General features: G+C 37.7%; 1 protein-coding gene across 1 annotated transcript in view; it reads right to left on the reverse strand.

The window, feature by feature from the left end:
• The window catches only part of LOC124168398 (discoidin domain-containing receptor 2-like), a 543,546-nt gene extending 534,248 nt beyond the window's left edge, over window positions 1-9,298 (reverse strand). The window contains exon 1 of the mRNA XM_046546941.1: window positions 9,064-9,298. Within this exon, the coding sequence (XP_046402897.1) occupies window positions 9,064-9,205 (142 nt within the window). The 5' untranslated portion in view covers window positions 9,206-9,298. The remainder of the gene's footprint in view (window positions 1-9,063) is intronic.
• Between the last annotated feature and the right edge of the window lie 13,945 nt (window positions 9,299-23,243).

Genomic DNA, 23,243 nt, shown 5'->3' on the forward strand with positions numbered 1-23,243 from the left:
ATTACTTAAGGGTCGGAGTAGTCGGAAAAGAGTAGTTTGGCCAGAAAAGTATTTGAGCATTTAATTTAATTTAACATTTATACTCAATAGTGGCGCAATCAGAAGAAATAATAAGGGTTTTAGGGTTCAATGTGAGAAAAACAGAAATAGTAATAGGAAAATACTGACAGTGAAGGCAAAGAAACTGGAAAGGAAATTAAAAAGGTGGAGCTAGATATAAAAAAGAGTAGGAAAAGTTCTCTCGGACGTCGTGTAAAAGGTTTGAATGGTGGAAAGGGAGAGGGAAGAGATAAACCGAAGGATATCTTGGTAAGTTGTATCCAACACCTGGACAAAAATCGAACAATCCAGGAAGCTGAGTAGTCAACAAGTGAGTAGGGTAGTGTAACTACCACTGAAGGTTTTCGTTGGTATGCATACCAGCACCAGGAGCGGAGAGGTAGAGAATCCTGAGGGGATGCTGCACATGCCGATTCTTTTTACTGATTTTCTAGCGAATACTTTTCTTAGAGAAATGAACGTATGCGCGAATGATGAAACTTGGAAAATGTTATATCGAGTTTAATCTTCAATTTTGCCGTCTTTTATATTGCCAAGCCATAACATTTTCTATTAAGTATTGACTTTTCAACTTCTGCTTAAATAATTTGCCGTCACGAAAAAAGCCTGAAAATGGAGCGGATTCACAATATCGGAATGGAAATCAGTTTGTAAAATAAAAATGTTTATTCACTAGCGTCGATTATATGCTTCAAATTTTACGATTCCAGTTGTTTATTTTTTACTTAGGTGCGATTTAGGTTATTCTGCCTGCCACGGTATCATTTTTCACCACCGTTCCCATTCCTAACCCATCCACAAGACTTCGTGCGGGCTGTTATGCTCGGGACAGTGGGGTGAATGTGGAAATGGTGCTGTCGGTGGTGAAGATTCAGTGGGGAGTGAATTGAGAAGAGGTGCTAGGGGGTGAAATGTGATTGTGGTTGAGGGAGTGGGGGAAGAGAAGGAGGGTGGGACTAGAAGTGAATGCGATGGCAAAAGGTTGGGGGTGGGAAGGCCGCAACCGCATGCTGTCGCTATGGCCTCTAGATTAAGTTGAAGTGAGCCTCAAACCTCAAGTCGTTATCAATTTCCAAAATTGGTTTTTGGTGCTAACTTTGATTCTTTATTGACCTCTACAATTTATTTTGATTACTTCATGAGCCACAGATTATTCGATAGTGAAAGTCCGTTTTTTGTCAAAAAATTGTGCAATACTCGCCAGTCTTTTTTTTGTAGGTTTCTGTTTTAAAACTCTTTGTACCACTTTCATAGCGGGAATACGTGGCAGATTTTAAACTTGATTCTTAAAGCTCTAGAAAGTATTTACAATATTTTATGAGCCCCAGATGATTCGAGAGAGAAAGCACGATTTTTCAGATGATGTTGCATTCGTTTCGCGGAGTTCATTTTCCCATATTATTTTGGAAGCCATTATTTTTATCTGGCTAAGACATTCGGCCCTTTTTCAGTCTTTTTTTTTGGCGTAACAAATACACACTAAATTTTAAAAAAAGATCTCTCTAGTAAGAAAATGCAACTATTTATCCACATGATATTTTCTTACTAGTCATTGAATATTTAATATGATATATAGTATTTGTGATCATGATAGTTTAAATTGATTGCATAAAATGAAAATAAATTGTGAAATGTCGAACGATTTAAATATTTGAATGTTGAATCTAAAGTAAAAGGTTTTTGGAGCCTTGCATTTAATTTAATTTAGCATTTACACTCAAAAGTGGCGCAATCAGAAGAAATAGCAAGGGTTTTAGGGTTCCATGTGAGAAAAACTAAAATAATAATAGGAAAATACTGACAGTGAAGGCAGGGAAACTGAAAAGGAATTTTTAGAAGTTGAGCTGAATATTAAAAAAGGGTAGGAAAAGTTCTCTCGGGCGTCGTGTAAAAGGTTTGGATGGTGGAAAGGGAGAGGGAAGAGATAAAACGAAGGATATCTTGGTAAGTTGGATCCAACACCTGGACCAAAATCGAACAATCCACGAGGCTGAGTAGTCCACGAGTGAGTAGGGTAGTGTAACTACCATTGATGCTCAATGTCCGAAAAGAAAATAGAGAATGAGGATTGTCTAAAGGAATGCAAGGCTCTCTGTTTAAAAAGAAATATAGCCTTATGGATTCGGTCTTTTTTCTATTCAGTGTAAATACGTCTTATCTTTATGTATAAAGTTTGAGTTAGGCTGATATTGTTATTGAGTATTTAATATGGTTTATAAATTGGTGAGTATTACGCCATGCACCATTTAAGTATATAAAAATGAATCCGTCGTGGGAATGAAACATAGTGGAGTAATGTATGGAGTGAAATGGGTAGAATGATCCAAATATCGGGGGATATTTGTAGAAGCGAAAACGTGCCGATAGTAGAAAGTGGGTCGATATTTCGTTTCAAACCAACTTTCTCAGGCCTTTTTGCGATTTTTGATTAGTAATTTAATATGGGGTTTGTATGGGATTCCTTTAAATTTACGACTACTTATGATATGTATTCATGATGTAATGAGAATAGTTCTTCTCTTTCTAGCCATTACATATTTTTACTGCCATGTTTGAGGAAGAACTTAAGAATACACAAACTTGCATTTCATTGGATTTGATTTTCTCAGTCATTAAGGCATTGTGCTTGTTTGTATAGCTATAAATAGATCAAGTGGAATTGAAATTATTATTTTTCCAGTAACAGCAAATGTATTCTTAACCATTGATATCGCTAACTAGTATTTCTTTGAATATCAGGGTCAATTGCATTGGTATGAGACAAATTATTCGGAATGGATTATATATGGCCTCAGATATCTCGTAACCACGACTTCCACTCTGAAGTAAGGCCTTTGATGTACACTGGATGTCAAAGAGTTTTCGAATTCGGGAGATCCTGCTTGATCTTCGATGATTAGAGCTCATCTCGATTCGAGTCGATACCGAGTAGTTACTGTTTCATCATATCGCGGTTTAATACTTAAGTTATGAAATAGATATGAATAATAAGTATGACTAGCAGCTACTGAAAAATGTATACAACTATCGTTATTAACTATAAATAAGCTATAAAGACTCCAGAAATCATAAATTTATAAAATTAAGTTTTTATGATTTTTATTTATCAAAGATGAGTAAATTTTTGGTAACAAGGGCCTTCAATTTTGATTATTTTACCACACATATGCTCTTAATTCAATTATCGTTGCTTGCAAGTAAGAATATGTTCTTTTGTTCATTCTCTGCCCATGGAATAGGTGAACGCCCAATGAATTTCTTGTATGTTTTTTAATATAGCGAGGTCGTAGCGGTATCCCCCAATGCCTATTTGAGTTAAAATATAGAGTACTCATGATAAGATAAATTACGACAAGATACAACGAATGGGAAATCACATATTCATTCTTATTTTCGTCCTACTTATTCAGATATTTTCTCGCGTAGTTTTAGGTCTGAAATGTCTATGAAACAAGCAGGTTGAAACGGGACTCCATGCAACTTGTTGCCTTAAAAAATCGCTAAGTGAGCCTCTTAGCCTCTTAGCGGTCGATATGTGGCCAGATAAAAGGTATCCTAGCTAAACTTCTACTTTTGTAGTTCTTTTCTTTTGAAGTCCTCCGAGTCCTCTCGTCGATCCCGCCTCTTATTTACTGCCTTTAACAGAGATCAAGCCAACGTTTTCCCACTATGAGATTGGTTCCTGTCCGAGTGTTTCTGGATGCTAACGCTGAACCATTTTTCCTTTTGTGTTCACTTTATTTTTACCCCGCCGTTTTACTGCCTTCCCCATCCTTGGCTTTGAGGGTGCGATTTCAACTCCTTTCCATGTGTGCAGACTCTCGGGAATTCCAGTTTAGAAAATGCTTGTGTACTTATCCTCACAATCTAAGTTTTATTTTTGTTTTTACTTTAAACTGTGCTATTGAAAATATTTTTGAAATCAAATTAGAAGTTTCTTGTCTTACATTTTTTTAAGAAAAACTAATTTTAATGGCACAATCCAATCACAAGAATGTAATGAAATTATATGGGATAGAAATAGATCCCTGACAGGACTATAGCATAAACCAGGGACTACGTGGGTATTTACGGACCACAAAAAGATATTTAGCTTAAGTTTAAGGTTCATGGGCTCTTATTTCCACTCAAAAGTAACGTCAACGGCTATTTTTCGATTCAGAATATCCTAGGAAGCTAAAATGTTTGCCTCATTCTTTCTCACGTAGTCAACACGCATGCGGGTTAAATAGGCCGTCAAGGTTATGAATGCGTTTCTCTTCCGCATTGCGGGCCTTGGATGTGAGCGCAACCAAACCCCAGATTTACGAACATAAAACCTTGTTTTCCATTATTTATTGGCACTGAGAAAATTTTGCTTGCAGCCCCGACGGAAAAAAATTCTTCAGCAGTGGGAATCTCTGGCTTAATTTTGCGAAGATTGCTAAAGCTGTGTTGGTTTAATTTGTTCCCCCTTATTTGGCAGCAAAACTCCTACCTCTCTCCTTAATCTTGCAGATTTCTACGAAGTATGCCTCTCGCCCTGAGTGTCTGATTCCGACAATCTCCAAAAGCTATCAAACCATGGAAACGGTTCTAATATGTCAGTTGTTACTTTCGCACGAGGAGAGGCCACGAGTCTCCATCCTGTCACCTGTCACTTGTATTTCCCTCTTTCTCTATCCTTCCTTAAATATCTTTGTCTCCATCTTTTTACATAATCCCCTAGATTTTCCTTTCCCCCTCATCTCACGTTTCCTACTGTTTGACCTCTCTCCTGTCTCTCTCATTCTGTGATCTTTACTTGGTAGGTACAAAATAATACTCATGCTCCGGCTAAGTCAATGACAGATTTTGATCATACGGCTTAGGTGCTAAAACTGAACTGGTATCGCTAACAATAAGAGTTATCATTAGTACTTGGATGTTAAGAATGGTTTTATTTTGGTGGCGACTAATCACGTTAAAATTATTGATGAGTATTATCTCCTAATAATTGGAAGTAAGGAAATAAAACTTTGTAAGGTTCACTGTTATTTAATTATGGGCACTGTGTAAGTCACCTGACGATGTAACCAAGTTACGAAACCCGGGTCGAGCCCATAATTAAATAACAGTGAACCTTACAAAGTTTTATTTCCTTACTTCCAATATGGAGAGGTTTCACAAAGTAAAGCCTGAAGTTATTAGTTATATCTCCTAATAAATTTATTTAGAATATTGTTTATGGTATTCTGTGGTCAATTAAATTCCCTTCCCAATGCTTATGAAATATTGAGGTAAATCTTTTATATAGAAGAACACATTGCACCATCAACCTTGAAAAATAGGTTAGATATCTGCAGTGTTTCGATAAAATAATCATCAATTGATAATAAAATTTGCTTTATCGTCTGTCATTGAATTGACCTCTTCAGAACTTGCAAACAAAATTTACCACCACAACTGCACCTCCAACTTGCAAAACATAGACGGAAATTAGCTGTAGTGGAACCACCTGTTTTGATCTCTCGATCAATCGAACGAACCTCGAATAGGTGAGCAAGAATAGAAGCCACGGGGCAAACAAGGCGGGAGGGACGTGTCGACGTTATTGTGTGCTGGAGTGCGAGCGTGAGCGTGACCGGGATCAGTATTTCGGAGAAATTGAGGCGGGGAGTGTTGGGGGGGAAGGTTAAGGGTTTTGCATGGGAAGCGGGGATGAGAGAGAGAGGGAGAGATTGGCGGTAGGCGAGAAGATGAGCCTGTGGGCGGCGGAAGAAGGTTTATCGCGGGGTGGGCTGGTTTTGTATGTAGGCAGAATGGGCGAGGGGAAAGAAGAGGCGAATCTATTGGCTGGTTTTTGGGTAAAGGAGGAGGGAGTATGGAGGTGGGTCGAATTTCTTCCCCCTTCCCTGTGTGTGTGGAGCCGGCTCGTGTGTGGCTGTGGCCCCTGAGTGTGTCTAGGGCGGAGTGCCCTTTGAATATTCCTCCGCAGCAAAGCCATACTCCGCTCCTTCGGCACGAAATTGAATTTCAAACATACATGGAGGTAGCGATGCTCTTTGGGATGGGGGACTGCTGACGTGGAGATGGAAGTGTGTGTGTGAATGTTTTTTTTATTTCCGTGTTCTACTGTAGTGGGGAGGTGAAGAAACGTGGAGGAGATGGTAAGGCTGGGGAGATCGTAGATGGGGTGGAAGATAGGGAAGTACATGCATGATTTAATACTAGAAAGCTCGGATTTGACTCGTTCCACTGAGGATTCTACATGATCCTCAGGATAAACTTGGTAAAAACATTTGTGTTTTCTTTTGACGTTAAACGCTGATGTTATCAGCAGCACTTAGTTTTTAATGTATTTAGAAGTTTAATTGGATATCAGACAACTACTTATACAACTTATTTTTTATCTGAGCGCGACCCGGGTTTAAATGAATTATCATCATCTTCAGGCGCCTGAAGATGATGATATTTCATTTAAACCCGGGTCCTGCTCTGAAAAAAATAAGTGGTATAAGTAATTGTCTGATATCCAGAAAAACTTATAATGGAATACCACAAAGTAAATCAAGGGTTAGTGAATTTTATTTAGAAGAGGTCTGACATTTACATTTATTTTTGGAGAAATTAATGCCCTTTATATCAAGGGTTTCAGCTGTAGATTGAGGACTTTATTAACGGAGATATTAACGTTAACCGATGTAAAGGTACGAGAGGGAACATATTTTGAAATCATCAACTTTCAATGTGGATATGCTCATTCATAATTCACACGCATATGCCTGGTTCTAACTCCTAACGCCAAAAGCCGAATGAGGCGGTTTGTGGGGAAGTATGTAGAGGTAGATGAACACTGTCTCACCTCAAATGTGAGACATGCGAGCTAAATAAATATTTTTTAAATAAAAGAAATGCATACAAAATCGGGAATTCGGGGTCCTTTGTTGTTTTAAGCGGCTCTGGGCTTGCATAAAAATATAAAATATTTTTTTGGTTCCCAAGGGTATAAAAATATTTTTGATTTCTTTTGCGGAAGACTGTTCTACGTTCATAAAAAAAAGAAATTCACGAGAAAAGGTACTGTTTAGAAAGGACTTGTCGTAAGACGGCGTATATGTTTTGCTTCCAAAATTGAGTGAAGAACGGAAAAGTTGGAAGATGGTGATAATATGATGAGAATAAGAATACTTTGGAAGTTAATAATAATAATTAATAATGAGTCTTGCAAGAACTTATTCATGGGATACGATAGAATTATTTTCTGAAAAACAGAAATAATTAAATTTTTATTTCATTCATATAATTACAACAAATTTTCGCAATTAAATGGATCCAATAGACCAAAATAGGCATTATTATCATCCGATTATTTTTCAGCTTGTCCGTTCTTTTCGATTAGTTGCGAGGGTAAATACTCAAGGAGTTAACCCTCATAACCGTTCCCCATTAAATATATCGCCAGGTATTTTAAAAAGAAGATGCAGAAAATAGAGATCGAAGGAGCAATTTTCAAATTCAGATGATTTTCGGGTTGAAGGTTTTCTTTTCAACACGAAGTCCTGCGTGAGGTGCTGGCTGGAGAAAACAGAAAGCAAGACGTACCTTGGTCTAAGAAATGGGGGCCTAAATGTAAATTGAGTATGACATGGAATAAAAATAAAAGAAAAATCCTTTTGGGTAGTTGTGGCTAGACGAAGGAATTGGAAAGAGGATTCGTAGAAGACTCTTAGGGGAGAATGGGGCATTGTGTGTTTGGTAATGGTAGGGAGACAACCCCTCTACTCTACTACTCCTCAATCCTACCACTCCCCACCTCACCTTCTCCATTTTATGTGTCTTATCTCCCGATGGCAGACGCGAGGCCAGACGTTTTTGCATTTCTTAACCGGAAGACTCTCCCCCACTCGGGTGATAATGGAGGCTAGCAGGGCTTGCCACCCCACGATTTACGCGTTGCTCTCAACTAAATCATAAGGTTTGATACACCGGAATGAATTGAAATCACCGATGTAACTTTGGGATCCTCAAGTAAATTTTAATTGATTATAAAAACGCTCGCTATGAAAAGGTTATCGGATAGGGAAGAGGAATGGAGAGCTGCGCCAAAACAATCTTAGGATTGTTGACTAATGATGATGATAAAAACGCTTTTTTAAATCGGAAAAATTAATTCAACTTTTTGAAGTGCCATCATAGGCAGCTATTTTCCTAGGAAAGTATTGTAGGAAATATTTTTTCATGGCACATCTCTTGCTATTTTATGTGCGTTTTGACCGTATTTCCAATATTTTCGCATGTCATACTAAAATAACCAAGATAGTCAGCATTAAATAATAAAAAACAGAATTAAAAAATGGAAATGATGCCTTTTGTTTCATGGTTAAGGAGTTGCTATAATAGTACCTACTGCTGTTGAAATTCTCATCTTAAATAAGGAATTTTTAAGGTCGTTTTTAAGAAGCCGCTAGAGGTTAACGATTATTTTCTTTGATTGAAATGTGTTCATTAGAATCCTAATCCTACTAATGTTTTGAAAAATTAGAGACTATGAAACGGATTTGTGTACTTATTGGGTAGTTAAGTTAATTAATGCGAAAAAAATTACTTAGTTCAAGTTAGAAGGAAGCTCATGATCAATTCTATGTTGAATTTATATTTTTCCTGCTTTCATTTTTGCCCCTATCCAGTGTGCATTATATGCATAAAACCGACTGCTTAAGCCCTCTAAGCCAGCCAGATTGAAGTCAGCCAATTTGAGGGATAATAAGCACTGTTTATGGCATATCGTATTATTTATTTGCCATCGTGATATTAATGCAATGGTCTCCATAGGTATGTGTTTTACCAAACAAAATATTTGGAAAAGACACGAAAATATAGTAGTAAAATTTATCGAAATGAATTAAAATGTTTGATTTATCTAATTTCATTATTACAAACCACGATCTGACAGAAAATATCGAAAGAAATACGGTACCCATACTCGCATCGTTTGCAAACAAATGTCCCAGCTTCTAATAGAACTAACAGAAATGTACTTACGTATATCAAGGCCGCTGGTCACGTGGATGAGTGCGTAAATAATCGCCACCTGTACAGCGATACGGTAACTCCTACTCCTGGATATCTTCTTAGCCTTCTGTAATGCAAGGGGTCCAGTTCTCCAATCCATATCTACAGACATGATACTGCATAGGGGACCCAAGGATCAGCACCGTTTGTCGAGGCTGGGGCAGAAGAATTGGGCCATCGATTTTGTGGTGTTGCTGGGTCGTGGTTTGCTGGAAGAAAAATATCATGCTATTAAAATCCTGAAGACTTATTTATGCCTAAATATTTACGACGGGCTTTGAAAAGAAATATACAACATTCCTCGATAAAATATTTCACGACGTTAAATTTACCTTTTGAGAAGGAAGGCAGGAATGAAATCAGAAATTCTGTGGTACATCGTGTGTGGGAATAAAATCAATGTTTAGAGATATGAGATTTTCCTTAATCTTGAAACTCAATTGTGATGCTGAGTAACAGATAATTCACACGCCATTTCGTTAATGTTGCATTTTAGCTATTTTTCACAAATATTTTTCACCCCTCTAATTGGAAAAATTCTTTCCATCGATTTAGAAATAAGTGTTTGCACCTTTTCAAAGGTATTTTTGATAATCCATATGTTCCCATTGTGGAATGGTAGAATCAGAGGTGAAGGCTTATGGCCATGACATTCCATAAATTTAGCCTAATCCATGACCTACTGTCGAGTTTGCAATGTCCTTGAAACTTGTCAAAATGTAAACACCAGTCCCAATCGGATTTAGCCACAAGAACTGGTGCAATGCGCTCGAAAGGATTGGTTTGACACAGAATTTACGGCCATTCAGCTTTTATTTCACAGGTGGAAAATGCTTACTTAGGTGAATATACTTAGAAAAATAGAAGAATATGAAGCTCAGTGGCTCAATTGTACAAAATTACGAGGATATTATTCCGAGGTATCAAGTGATTCATACCATGCTCAATAGAAATGAATAACTTGTTATTAAAAGATTGATTCTCAATTTGAGAAACCGGATTTATCTTCGCCGTTCAGAATTATGTGAAATGATATTGAATCTCAAAACATCTTCCTTCTATAGTTACGGGTTGATCAAAGATCTAAATAAGATCGTTTGTGAGCGAAATTTCTAATGCTTGCAATACTCGAATCTGGTGGCAGTATGAATCTTAATATTGAAGAAGGATATCGTGGTTGATATAGAATAGCGTCATGTAAATTAATAATTGTACTGAACATAAAGATAGATTAAATGTGAATCACTCAACTCCAGTGATGAATAGAGCAAAAGCATTATTGCGTTCAGCGGCTGTAATTTAGAGTATTTAGAGTAAAGTATTTCTATTTCCATTTAAAAGAGGAGAAATTTTTTTTACATTTTCAACGGCATGTCAAACTCAAACGTACTTGTTGGTTTCTGGATATTACAAATTTGTTTTTTGTTGCGTCTAATGTGACAAATTATTTAGAGCCTCATTCGAACACACGAAAATTCTTTTAGATTGTTATGACCCACACCTGATAATAACCCGATCTGCAGCGAGCATATGGGATCCGGGGCAGAAAGACTTAATACGTGAACTTAATAAAATAGAGAGGAAAGCTGCGCGATTTCTCAAAAACTATCTCGGGCGTAACGGTAGCGTTACACAGATGCGAAACGAGTGTTAGTCTAGGAGCCTCTAGAGATTCGGAAGCAGCGCGCTAGGCTTAGATTGCTTGAGCAATTGAGAATTGATATCTTAAAGAGCGACACGGATTGAGCAATTGAGAATTCATATCTTAAAGAGCGACACGGAGAACATCACGAACTCCACTATATTTCCAGGCCCGACGGAAACGATAAATTAAGAGAGATATTTTGCCAAACAGGTAGATATGAGAATTCGTTCTCCCCCCGAGCAATAAAGGACTTTCATAATTCTAGGCGTATTTTCATTCGAGTATTTCCTTTTTATTTGTAAACGGCCCCGTCACACTCCTATGGAAGGGCTTGCAGATTGGTACGTAGATGTAGATGAACCAACATAAAAGGTTAATAATTTTCTAATTTTAACATTATCAGAAAAAAATATTTTAATATTTCTAATGAATTTATTCTTTCCATGATTATATAGCGTTAACAAGACTTACGAGCGCAATAGCCTCTGGGTTCTGCTCAGATTTTTTATATTTTATTTCGTATTTCTATCAATAGGATATCTCATAATGTTACGATCAACATTCTTTGCATTGTTCAGGTGGTCTCTCTTCGATTATTTATGTTTTTTAGCCGAAAATATTTTGTCATTAAAAATATTTCAATTGCAATTGGTTACTTTGCTAATGATAATGTAATCTTATAACACACGTAAATTGTTTTATTATGTTTACATTTCAAACAAAACATGGAAGATTGAACAGTTGGTAGTGATCTCAAAAGGTATCTCTGTGTTGGAGCATGAAATCGGAGAAAAAAAAGACCTAAGGTACTGTTCAGTGTGGAGGTGGGGGTAGGGTTATATCTCTTCTCACCCGCATGTTGGGCATTTTGTGACGACGCATGTTATGACGGAGAAAACCGCAGTGGCGACGGTGACGGAAAAAGCAACGCCGACCCAAGAATGATACTTTGCTCTTCCAGGAGGCGGACGGAGTTCCTTGGGGAGGATGTGTGGGAGTGGTTGGTGATAGTGCGGCGGTTGTGAGAACCCATGCCCTTCATCTCCTTCATGGGACCACAATGTCCCCCGCCCCCTCTTTCTCGCTTAAAAAATGGACCGCAAACCACGTTCCTAGGCTTCCCATGGTCGTCTCCCCAAAGGGGGAAGATGAGGCGTAGAAGAGCATGCTGTGTGGCGGGTCTCGGCAGAGTGACGGAGTAATGGCCAGCCTCGGGATCGCGGTGGCCCATCTTGGCGGCGGTCCCTTGATCGATTTGGGAGGATCACGAGTCATGTTTTTCGGGACCCAGAGATTGGCCTCTCGCTTTTCGCGTTGCTGTGCGGTGGGGAAGGAGGGCTGCGGATTGGGAAGGGGAGATTAATTCGGAGATCCCTGACCGGGATGTGTGCCTATATATCAATGTTGTCCGTTTTTTTTATTCGGCATTAGAGAGGGGGGAAAATAGGGATTTGTGCTCCGGCAAAATCGGGGACGATTATTTTTAATATATTTCTGGGAAGACCACATCGGTGTCCGTGGTGTTTACATTTTGAAGAGGCGGAAATAAGCCCGATTTATGCGATTGATTTCTTTCTGGGTGTTTGCTCTGCGCCGGAAATAATTCAATGCCAGTTCTATTGAAAAGTGGAAATGTATATTTTTTCCGAGATTACGGAGGGGGATATTGTGATATAGATCGGGTTTTTCTCTTCTGTTGTAATTTGTAAAATTTGCTCATTTCTCTATCCTTTACTAGATTGCCTTAATACTCACGTCTAGCATCACTCATGGCATATCTAAATCTATTTGAAGCACACAAATATTGTCACATACATCTGACGATTGTCTTATCAGTAGTTATTTTTATACCAAATATAGTCTGCTCTATTGGAGGAAGATGGATTGAATAATTTAAGGAATAATCTTTGCTATGGTAGAAGTTATTATGAGGATCTGCTTTCTCTTAAATTAAATAAACTTAGTAAATTATCGCAAGTGATTAATGATTTCTACTTGAATTTTTACTATTATGCAGTTATTTCCAAGTTGATAACCAGGAGATACTTCTTAGAGTCATAACATGGGTACAGAAAATTTGTTGTGGTGTAGCAAAAGAGGATATCTGGTGAAATAAAGTAAAATCAATTTTAAACTTCCCTATGGATTATCTTGATGGAATATCCTTTGCCATGTTTTCACATTTAGTTTTGAAATTATTTTAATTATCTCAACTATATTAGATGTAGATTTAATATGACTCGCTATGGGATAATTTACTGAACAGTTGCTAGAAAACCTGTCGTATGATGGTAGTGGACTCCTCTACAGCTACATATGTGTTAAGTGCAGTTTTTATTCAGGCTGAAATTTTTAAGAGAGTCACAATAGATACTGAAAGAATTTATGCTGACTTTTTACAACTTTGTTAGAAAACTAGACTTTCATCCGTAGTCAAATCGTCGTTGACTTAATGCAATGAAGTGCAACTTAAGTCTAGTAAATCTCGCGTGGAATCTATGGCATCTTGGAGTTACTTTTTTAAGATCCCAAATTCTCCAAAGGGTAAAAAGTGAACTAAAATCTCGGCACGGACGACTCTAACGGAGATCACCTAAGCCCCCAAGCCTCCGCCCGATTTGGTCGCCAAGGCAGAGGATTCACGGTAAAGAATGGGAGTGGCATTTATACCCTTCTCCGGTGCGGAATGACGAAGATTTCTCCGCTGATCGAGCAGTGGACGTTCTTCCCCTTCCCTCCCCTCGGGACCCACACCGGCAAACCTATCTACAGAAGTGCACCCACCGTCCGTCGTCCACATCATTCCACACGTTCAATTTCTACCCCTTATACCGACCCGTCTGCCCCTCAGGGGTACCTCAAGAGGGCTTCGGCCATATGCTCAACCCTCCGTCCCCCCCTTGCAAGATGACCCGCCCCTGCTGTCCTCTCAGCCTTCCATTGAGCATCATCAATTTCCATTGCCATGACAAACGATCTCAGCTTCCAAACACAATAAATCTGTCCCGTGCTTTGCCTTTCCCCCACACTCCTCCGGCCGAACCTCTACCACCATGCTTCTTCCCCCCTCACGCTGGACCGGGCTGCACCTCTCCCCATCCCACAACGTCAAGCATCTCTTCCCGGAACTCATCCTCTTTTCCCTTCTCACCCACTCCCCAAGGAGGAGCGAAAAAAAACGAGAAATAATGTATCCAGCCCTTTCTGAAAGCCCCTTATCCACGGTCCACCTGCACCCACACAAACAGCTCGCTGAGTCGGCGACCGCCCACCGCTACCTTTTCCTCCCGGACAGGACACTCGCGTCTTCCCCGGCAAGATAACCCCTCCTCGTCCCTCAGCGCTCCGGTCCATCTCATCCGATGAGGGGCTGACTTGCCGTCCACCTTCATCCCCGCGCCCCGGTGGCCGAAGGCCGAGGATATCCTGCCTCCGGTGGAGAGGCTCCATACGTCACGGTGTTGACTTTCGAGCATTCTGGGACCTCCAAGAGGGTTGGGGGAAGGATTGTTTTAAATAATGTAATTTTGTTGGCATAAAGTAGCGAACTATATGGTTCTGCGAATGTTCCTGTTAAAATTGTTGAATTTAAAAATTTCAGTTAAGGGAAGATTTTCTGTAACCATTTTTGGAATAATTTTTATTGGTGTAAAATAAATATAATTTGTGAGATTAACTTTTATTAGTATACCTATTTCCAATAGATGGATTACCCATATTCACGCGCAATTTCACTCTTTATAGCATTTCATACTCTTTAGATATGAAGGTAATAGTTTCACTGAATGGAAAAATGTTGAGACTTTAAAAATGTTCTCTTTCTTTATAATATGGCAAGTTATTTTACGTAGGTATTTTGATTTTCTGCTAGAATTTCTGTTCATTTTACCTCTTTACTGATATGTGAAAAATTAATTGGGTGCAATATGCCATATACGGCTGAAGAATTTCACCATCTTTTTACTAACAAGACATCTATCTGTATTTAACTATCGTTATTATTCTTCATCTTAAATAATCTCGTTCCTAAATCGCAGATGATGCCAAATATTACGCAAGATATAGTACTGATATCAAGAGTTATGAAAGGGATAATTTTTCATATACGAAAGATGTGATCATTCTATAGCTTCCATCTGCCTTTGTGGCATAAAAGAAGTCGTCTGGAAATGTAACGGCTCATTTCAAAATTAATTGTTTCTTGCTCTCACCGAATTATTCGTCTCGAGTCACAAGGCATTAATGTCTTTCGTAGGACAAACATCATAATGCCTTGAATAAAAAAATAAACCTGCAATGAACCGTAATTGTCAAAATAAAGCTTTTTCCAGTATTAGTTGATTTCTGAATACGTGTGAGGTATTGAGTAAAAGAGAGTTCTTCTATGAATTGCCCCTCTATTTTGAAAAATAAATGACAAACCTTTGCCATCAATCGAAAACAAATAAATTTGATAATTTTTGCTGCAATTATTTTTAAAATAGCGTCCACAATTCTTTATCACTAAAATTTCTGTCCTCAAGTTTATATTTAAAAAAATATATTTGAAAAAAGGAAAGGCTGAAAGAGAATTTGCTGCAATAAAGCTTGATTATTAATGTTTGTATAAATGTTCTACGATTTTTTTAACAATAAGTTCCATGATAATGACGATCTTCTATCGCTGGGCTATAATACACCTTACGGACATCGCAGAAGGGAGTTGCTCAAGCTGCAATTTTGAAAACCTCCAGTGATTCTTCTGGGAGCTACAATATCTCAAAAGAAAAAGCGTAAGAGAGAGAAATGGGTGGAGCTAGAAATAAACGTCTTTCTTTGGTGTAGGTGGAGGAGAGTTGGTGATGGTGTAAACTCACATCGAGAATTTGTTTGGATTCAGTGAGTTCTTGGAATACGTTGTCTCGCGGGAGTCGGAAAGTTAGTGGAGAGTAATAGGTGGTGGTGTATGTCTTGGAAGCATAATTTTCTAGCCTTTATTGCTCTCTTCTGTGGAAGCAGTAACTTTTATTTAAGCTTAAGATTACTATCTAAATTCGAAGTGTGCTTTCTGAGGAAAAGACAAAGATATCTATTGAGAGGAGACAATATAGCCTTCATTTAAATAATTGGTGAGAGGATGTTACACCTTCAAATGTATAAAAATAAAATTATTTTTATGCGCTGACGACGAGTTTCAGGTTATTGGATTGTAATATCAGGCAATTCCATTAGAAAGAATATGTGAAATCGTGCAATCACATTTTTTATTGATTGTGAGAGTGTTGTGATAAATATTTTACGAAAATTCCTTCCTCCAAAGGAAATGCTTGTCGTAGCTTTTACTTTACATTATTGATAATATATTATATAGGAATATACAAATAAATTGAAAGGTAAGGAAAAAAAGGGGTGGGAACATATAATGGAAAACATATTACATAGTTAAAATTTTAACGAATATGCGGGATAACGACTCTCCCATCCAGAATTTATTAACAAGAGGAGAATTAATCGGTAGTATTCATTTTCTTTATGACACCAGAGCGGGATCTTGTCAACTAATATTCTGTGCACATAATTTAACATTAAAATAGGATTGGACATTTTACTGGAGAGTCAGCAAGGTGATTCTATTATTAAAAAGGCTAGAATTTTCCAAATATGATTTACCAAGGTGGAAATATTTTTTTATAGAAATACTTTCGTATTTTTTAAATGCTCCAGTTGATTACTCTAAATTTAAAATGCACAAAATCAATGTTTGAAAAAATTCATTGATGAGCTTCTGTTATCATTGGTAACAATAGTAATTTGGCAATTTTTATAATAGTAAATGCAAGGGATGTTAATTTGAAAAATAAGACTAATTGAAAAAGAATTGGAAGCGGATTGGATGCGCGGGTATCTTAAATGTGTTGTGTCTTATCTGTATACTTACTATTAGTGAAATTTTCCTTAGTTATCCTGCTTTTAAGAATGTTTAGGTAATTAATGGCAGACACGTTACCGATTTGAAGTTATGTGAATTCTTTATCTCTACATTCGGTATTTTTACGGTTGTATCGCTTGAGAATGTTCATGCAAAAGTTACGCAATTGACTATTTGTGAATAATATGCAAATATTTCATATAAGGAGGTAATTTGGTGGTCGCAATATGATTACAGTATTTTTTGTGAGAACTAAATTTATTTCTGAGACTGAATCGTTTTTATAAAAATTTAAAAAATCTCTTATTGAATATGAGACGCGTGGTGATAAATGTAACTGTATTGATTATCTTATTTTCCAAATCACTTAGTCCAGATGTGGACTCATTTATGTAAACAAGTAAACGATTCAATTTTTTGTGTGTGAGCCTTTTACCTGATATCGAATATTTCTCTATACTCATGTTCCCATTCTGTGAATATTTGTTTTTATAATTTTTCTAACATATCAGATTTATTATCTTAATTAATGATCGGTAAACTGCGGAATCGGGCTAATATATGAGTAAAGTTTTTAATTTTTTTGAATGTCAACTTATTGCCCGATCTCGAATTTTTCTCTATGTGCATTTTCATATTGTTTGAGTATTTTTCTTATAATTTCTCTAACGTATTAGTTTTTTTGCATACACTGATGATGGAAAAAACAGGGGAATTTTCAGGTCATTCTGCCGAGGTGGACGAGAGAAAAAAATCCTCACCCAATCCTTATTTACGTTAGGTGTGAAGGATGAGGCGTTCCCGGAATGAGATGGGCTGACGGGGCGAAACGCCCGGAGAGGACGGCGCTATCCTCTCCCTCTCTTCCTCTCGTATCCTTCCTTAGCCCCCGTAACCCTGGCCACTCTGCGACGCGACGCCCAGGGTTCGTGACAGAAGGAGGCTTGCGTGACCAATCCGATCGGTTTGGAGGAAACGAATAGACCCCCTTCCCTTCGACTCCCCTTCACGGCCGCCCCTTCAATTTTCGGCTTGCTTGGCTTCGACCTCAAATGCACCCTTGCTCCCTCTCTGCCGCGCAAACATCTCTTCCCGCTCCGACACTCTTTCTTGTATTGTTTCTCCGAACTTGCCTCGCTGGATGCAGGGAGCGGAAAACGGCAGCACGTAGGATTTAAAAAGGAAAAAAAATGAGAGAGACCTCTCTCTCACACCTAAATATCTCCGACGGTAAAGTTTTCGTGAGACCAGCGCCGTAGGGTATTGGAAATTGCTTTCGAAATAAATTTGGGAATCGAGGTTCGGCGGGTAATTCACAGAATACATTATACGAAAAATCGATTTTTTTCTCGATAGGGAAAAAATTAAATTTAAAAAATATGATCAATTCATGAAGCGTCTCAGGAGACTTTTGGAGCATAAAAAGTGGCTGTTATATTGATGAGGGGTGTTTTAAATGTGTTTTACTTTCAAATACTTCAAATTGGTTTGATTAACTTGGAAGGAAAAGGTTGAATGTCGCCATAATCTAAAAAAACGCAATATCATGCTAATGCTGCCTATAATCGAGTGTGTTTTAACGTTTAAAATGATAAGTGCTTGCATAATAATTTTTATCTAAAAATTTAATGACTTGAAATATGGACATTTTTACGAAAGCCTTTCCCACAAAACGATGTAAAAGCCTTTCACGAATGATTATAATCCCACTTTGTAGTAATGTGATATTATTGTTACATATATGGGTATTATTTAAACTTATGGTAGCAACATCTATAGATATGTGTTAAAAACATTCGAAAATAGTGAATCTTATGGAATGGAAAAATAGCATAACATTTGTAATATATTTTAACAATTCAATGGCAAGTTGTTTATACTAATATTATTATTTTGCTGCAATTATTTAGAGTTCATTTCATTAATGCAGTTCTTTCTTTGTTTTCTTCTTCGTATTTGGAAAAGTCTAAATTTTAATTTTAATTCTATTAAGAATAGATTTGTTGTTTCATTTCCGAGTTATTGATCACAAATCTATCGACTTCGAGTTTATATCGCAAGATATTTTTAAACAAAGGAGATTGTTTTAAGATTTCTTTGGTAAACCTATCCCATTCATGGATGAATACTTATCCTAAAATTAATGTCTCTTGTCAATTACTATGTGTAAGGGCCCGAAACAAAGTCCTCGAAAGATATTTTTGACCACTTTGGTGCGTGTTTAAAATATTGACAATTCGTAACACGAAGAGAAAACCATGATCATTGGAGGGAGTATGCTCCTACATCCGTGACGTCCGAAACTCAGTGTCAAGAAAATTCATGTGGGAAAGTCTTGACAGGATTGCGTCCGGCTGAAAAATTTCCACCCGCGTCGGCGATCCTCGGGACGAGATCGCTGCTGCAAAGAGAGGGAGAGGGTCTACACAATAACCACTCCTCGCCCTCGTTATAACCGTGGGCCGCTGTGCGTTTTCATGGAAGCGGGGTAGAATGACAGGTCGGCGCGGGGATCTCTGAAAGGAGTGTTTTCGGAGAGAGGAATGAGATCCCCCGGACGTGTTTCGCCGTCGCACTGCAAGACGGAGACAGGGACGAGCGACAGGAGGTCTGGCGACTCCCGCCCGACGCGCCGCCGGGCTGGGTGGCGTATGCCTCCGTGGCCATTTTTTTCCCACGACCGTGAGGTCAAGCGGTCCTTATCCCTTAACCCACCCCCTCCCACCCTAACCCCCTCTCTCCTCTTTCGCCCTCTTCTCTGCTATTCTGCCCATTTTCCCGTCCCCCTTATCTCAACCTTACGACCACGAATGCTCCCGACGTTTTTCGTTCATTCATTATATCTCATAATCGGGATCTCATTCTCTCGGACACGATCGAAGGTTTTTTTTGTCTTTTTTTCTCGTTATACCGGTTTCTCCTATCCTTCTTTTTCATCTCTTCCAGAGTGGAAAAGCGGAAAGGGAATGGAAGAAATACTAGAATAGAATAACCCAAAAAAAAACTTTGGTGGCTCCTGAGAATTGGATGATGTTATGGATTTCAATTCCTCATCCGCGAGATAGGAAGTTATTCTGGTTTATAATCGTCTTCTTTAAAAAGGCAGGGACATAATGGGAAAAGTAGAAAATAATGGTGACAACTCAGAAGTGTCCGATATATGTTTTGTTACCGATGATTTTAACTTCAAATCCACGTCAAGGGAAAAATGCCCTCTAATTTTTTTATCACTCCTTCTGAACCTTTTAAAGAATTAAGAAAATAGAAAAAAAGTATGAGAGCAATGCCATTTATTTCATGCTGGATGAGTAACGGGTGATGTACAGTTGTTGTTACTTTAATGTCTGCTATCGACACCGGAGGAGATATTTTGCTGTAGGTATTGTAAACGACAAGGAGAGTTTAGCAGGAATTTCCCTGAGGATCTCTGGCGTAGATGAAGAACTACAAAGGAGCGTAATTAGTTGCCTAAGAGGGCTTAGTGGTTAACAAGGGAATCAGTCATTTGTTTGTGAAACTCCCAAGTGTTCTTGATAAACAGCGCTGGGAATTGATTGGAAGACGGCTTAAGGCTATAAATTTCGTTAATTTTGTGTACATTGGAGTCCTCGTGCTATTTCTCTCAGTATAGCTATCTATGGAGCAGAAAAGGTTCTAACATCATATACGTGATTATGAGATACCTTGTTTGTGAAAGGAGATGCACTACGGAAATTACGAGAATATTACTTCCGCTAACTGCAGTCATGCAGAGGTCTATTGCTCATTTCATATTGTCTCAGAAATTTTGAAAATTTTCTGCTATCGACACCGGAGGAGATATTTTGCTGTAGGTATTGTAAACGACAAGGAGAGTTTAGTAGGAACTCAATGGCAACTTATTTGTTACATCATATTTACACTTTTATTGAAAATATTGAGGTTTTATGGAATGCAGTGATCATATCTTATTTATACTTATTCTATATCTTGATTCTTGTTCACTGATTAGAGCAATCCGCAAATTGGAATATGAATGGGATGTTTAAAAAATTAATCGCTTATACAATCGGAACATGATAATATTATTATTGTACACTTCGAGTCATGGGACATTAGTATCACAGAGATATAAAGTCTTTTGTGTACTCCAGTCACCATGGGTGTTACATTTACGCAATTTCTATCCCTTTGTATGGCATTATCTAATTACGAAACATATATGCTGTGAATGATGTCAACTTCAGGCTTCGCGAACATGGATTTCGTTAGCAAAAATGAAATACATTATTTTACTTATAGCTGAAACAACTAAGATAGCTTAAGATTTTATCAGTTGGTTTCAAGATGCGCATAACGATATAACCATCAATTCAGAATAGATTTTCAAAAAAAATTAGTTATATGAATAATTAAAAAAAATATTATGTTTCTGTTATCAATCATAAATCTTTATATTGTTATCGCACCCAAATTTTTATTATTCTAGTTGCATGCCAGCAGAGATAATTTACTTAAAGGCATTTACATTACATATACTTAAAGACATTTACTTATTAGTATAACGTCGTGCAGTTCTTTTAGCTGTCCTTTCGGAATAATCAGAAAATATTTATCTACCGACAAATTCCATGGTTAGAGGAAAATATAGGCGGTTTAATAGGTGTTTATAAGTAATCTCTAGTTTTCTTCAATGTTTCATTTAATTGCAATATAATTTTTTTGGAGGCTAGCAATAGTTGGTTTTTACAATGTTATTTTTATCCCCACATATTCTTACTTATGTTGTCTTTTACCGCATTTTAAAATTATTTACTCTCCCCAATTGGATATCGGGTGCCCCTATTAATTCTAAATTTGAGATATAATTTTGTATTACTACTGAGCAAATGTTCTGCATGAGTTTAATCCTGAAGCTTCCACAAGTTTATTCTCTTCGTATGCCTTAAAGACTTCATTAACTTGAACAAGAAAACAATGAAATGGTTAAGGTTTCATCATCTGTAATTAGCAATTTAATTAAATCATTTAAATAATAATTACCTAATATCATTATCCGTATTTTCAGTATTTATCGATTGTTTACATAGTTACATGAGAATGAACTCACAAATGTATCTTAAGCTCTGGTAAAGTCTTCATTCGTGCGTCTCTATTTGACAGGGGATTGCAAAATGGGGATGAAAGAGATCTGATGAATCAGCGTACGTGTGCATAACAACATTTGAACGGGCATAAATCCAGGCCCATAGTCTCTCCCCTGGCCTCAATACGTCAAAACAGAGTGAGCGGCGCGGAAGGAATGGCAATCTTCCTCGCTGCCTTGCTCTCTTTTGTTTATTTTTTTTAACCGCCATAACCGAACCGCAGCAGATGCTACTACTCAGCGCGGAACTCGGTCGCAGAAATTTCATTTTCCAAACAAGTTTACCTGGTTTGTTTACCGCGTGCGTGCGCACGAGCCGGAGACCACTCCATGACATTCCTTTCCTCCTCGTTGGTGAGTAACGGGATGTGGACCTGGAGACATTAGCGCTGATATCCATGTGGGGTACTTAGGGAAGTGAATTACCCAATGGTTGTGTCATTGGGCATTTACCCGGGCAATTATCTTTTCGCAAATAAAAAAGCGCTCTTTAGTAAGTTACTTATAATTTAAATAGCTATATTTGCAATCTGCATTTAGTGAAGACGATCGATTCGATGGAATATAATTAAAGGTTCTTACTTCTTACCGCCAAATTGGTGTAGGTTTATGCAACATAAAAGCAAACTTGAGGTGTTTCATAGTGTATTTAAATATACCCTAATTTTATTGAGTGCTTATCCTAGTATCGAAGAATGATATAGGAAATCAAAACACTGTATTGTATTTTATAATTTTTAGCGGTATTTTTTTATTTACACGCAATAAATGATGAAACACGGACCTTCAATAATTATTTAATTTTGCTTTAAACCGTAGAATTTTACTGCAATAACAAGAAACACCGGCGTTTAGGCAATTTCATAAATTTTTTAATGGACCTCCTCTTTCGTGCTGAAGACTATATTTTCTGTTTTGCGTCCGCTTTTTCTAATAGTTCACGCGTGTTACCCATGTAACTCAGCCACTCACTCCTACAATCTAACGAAAGCAGATTAAGAGATTATTGTGTATATTACAAATACTGAATATTAACGAATTTTTATATTTACCATTTTTTAGAAAATCTGGTGTATTTTATACCCCTATCGGATGGTGTATGAGATCCTCTCGGCGGCCTTTATGTTTTGTGTGCGGGGGCGAGAGGAGAAGAGGCTGATGCGGCTATCTACTTTAAACAAGGCTCGGTGATCCACTGTGGGATGTAGGAAGCGGGGATCGGAGGGGAGGGGTTGGGATCGTGGGAGAAGCAAGCAGAGAATTCATTCGAAGAATTAGCGCAATGAAGATAATAAATTGGGAGGAACAGAAGAAAAGATAACAAAGTAAAGAACAGGGTAATATGAAGCGCAATGTTTAAGAGAATTTTCTTGTTTTTACATTAAGAATTTGAATTGGAAGACGCCGTGCATGACATTAGGGTAGCGATGTAGACCGGTAGAGAAAAATTCCTTGCACTACAATTTGCTAAA

This window comes from Ischnura elegans, chromosome 1, assembly GCF_921293095.1.
Source record: "Ischnura elegans chromosome 1, ioIscEleg1.1, whole genome shotgun sequence".
Classification (NCBI taxonomy): Eukaryota; Metazoa; Arthropoda; class Insecta; order Odonata; family Coenagrionidae; genus Ischnura; species Ischnura elegans.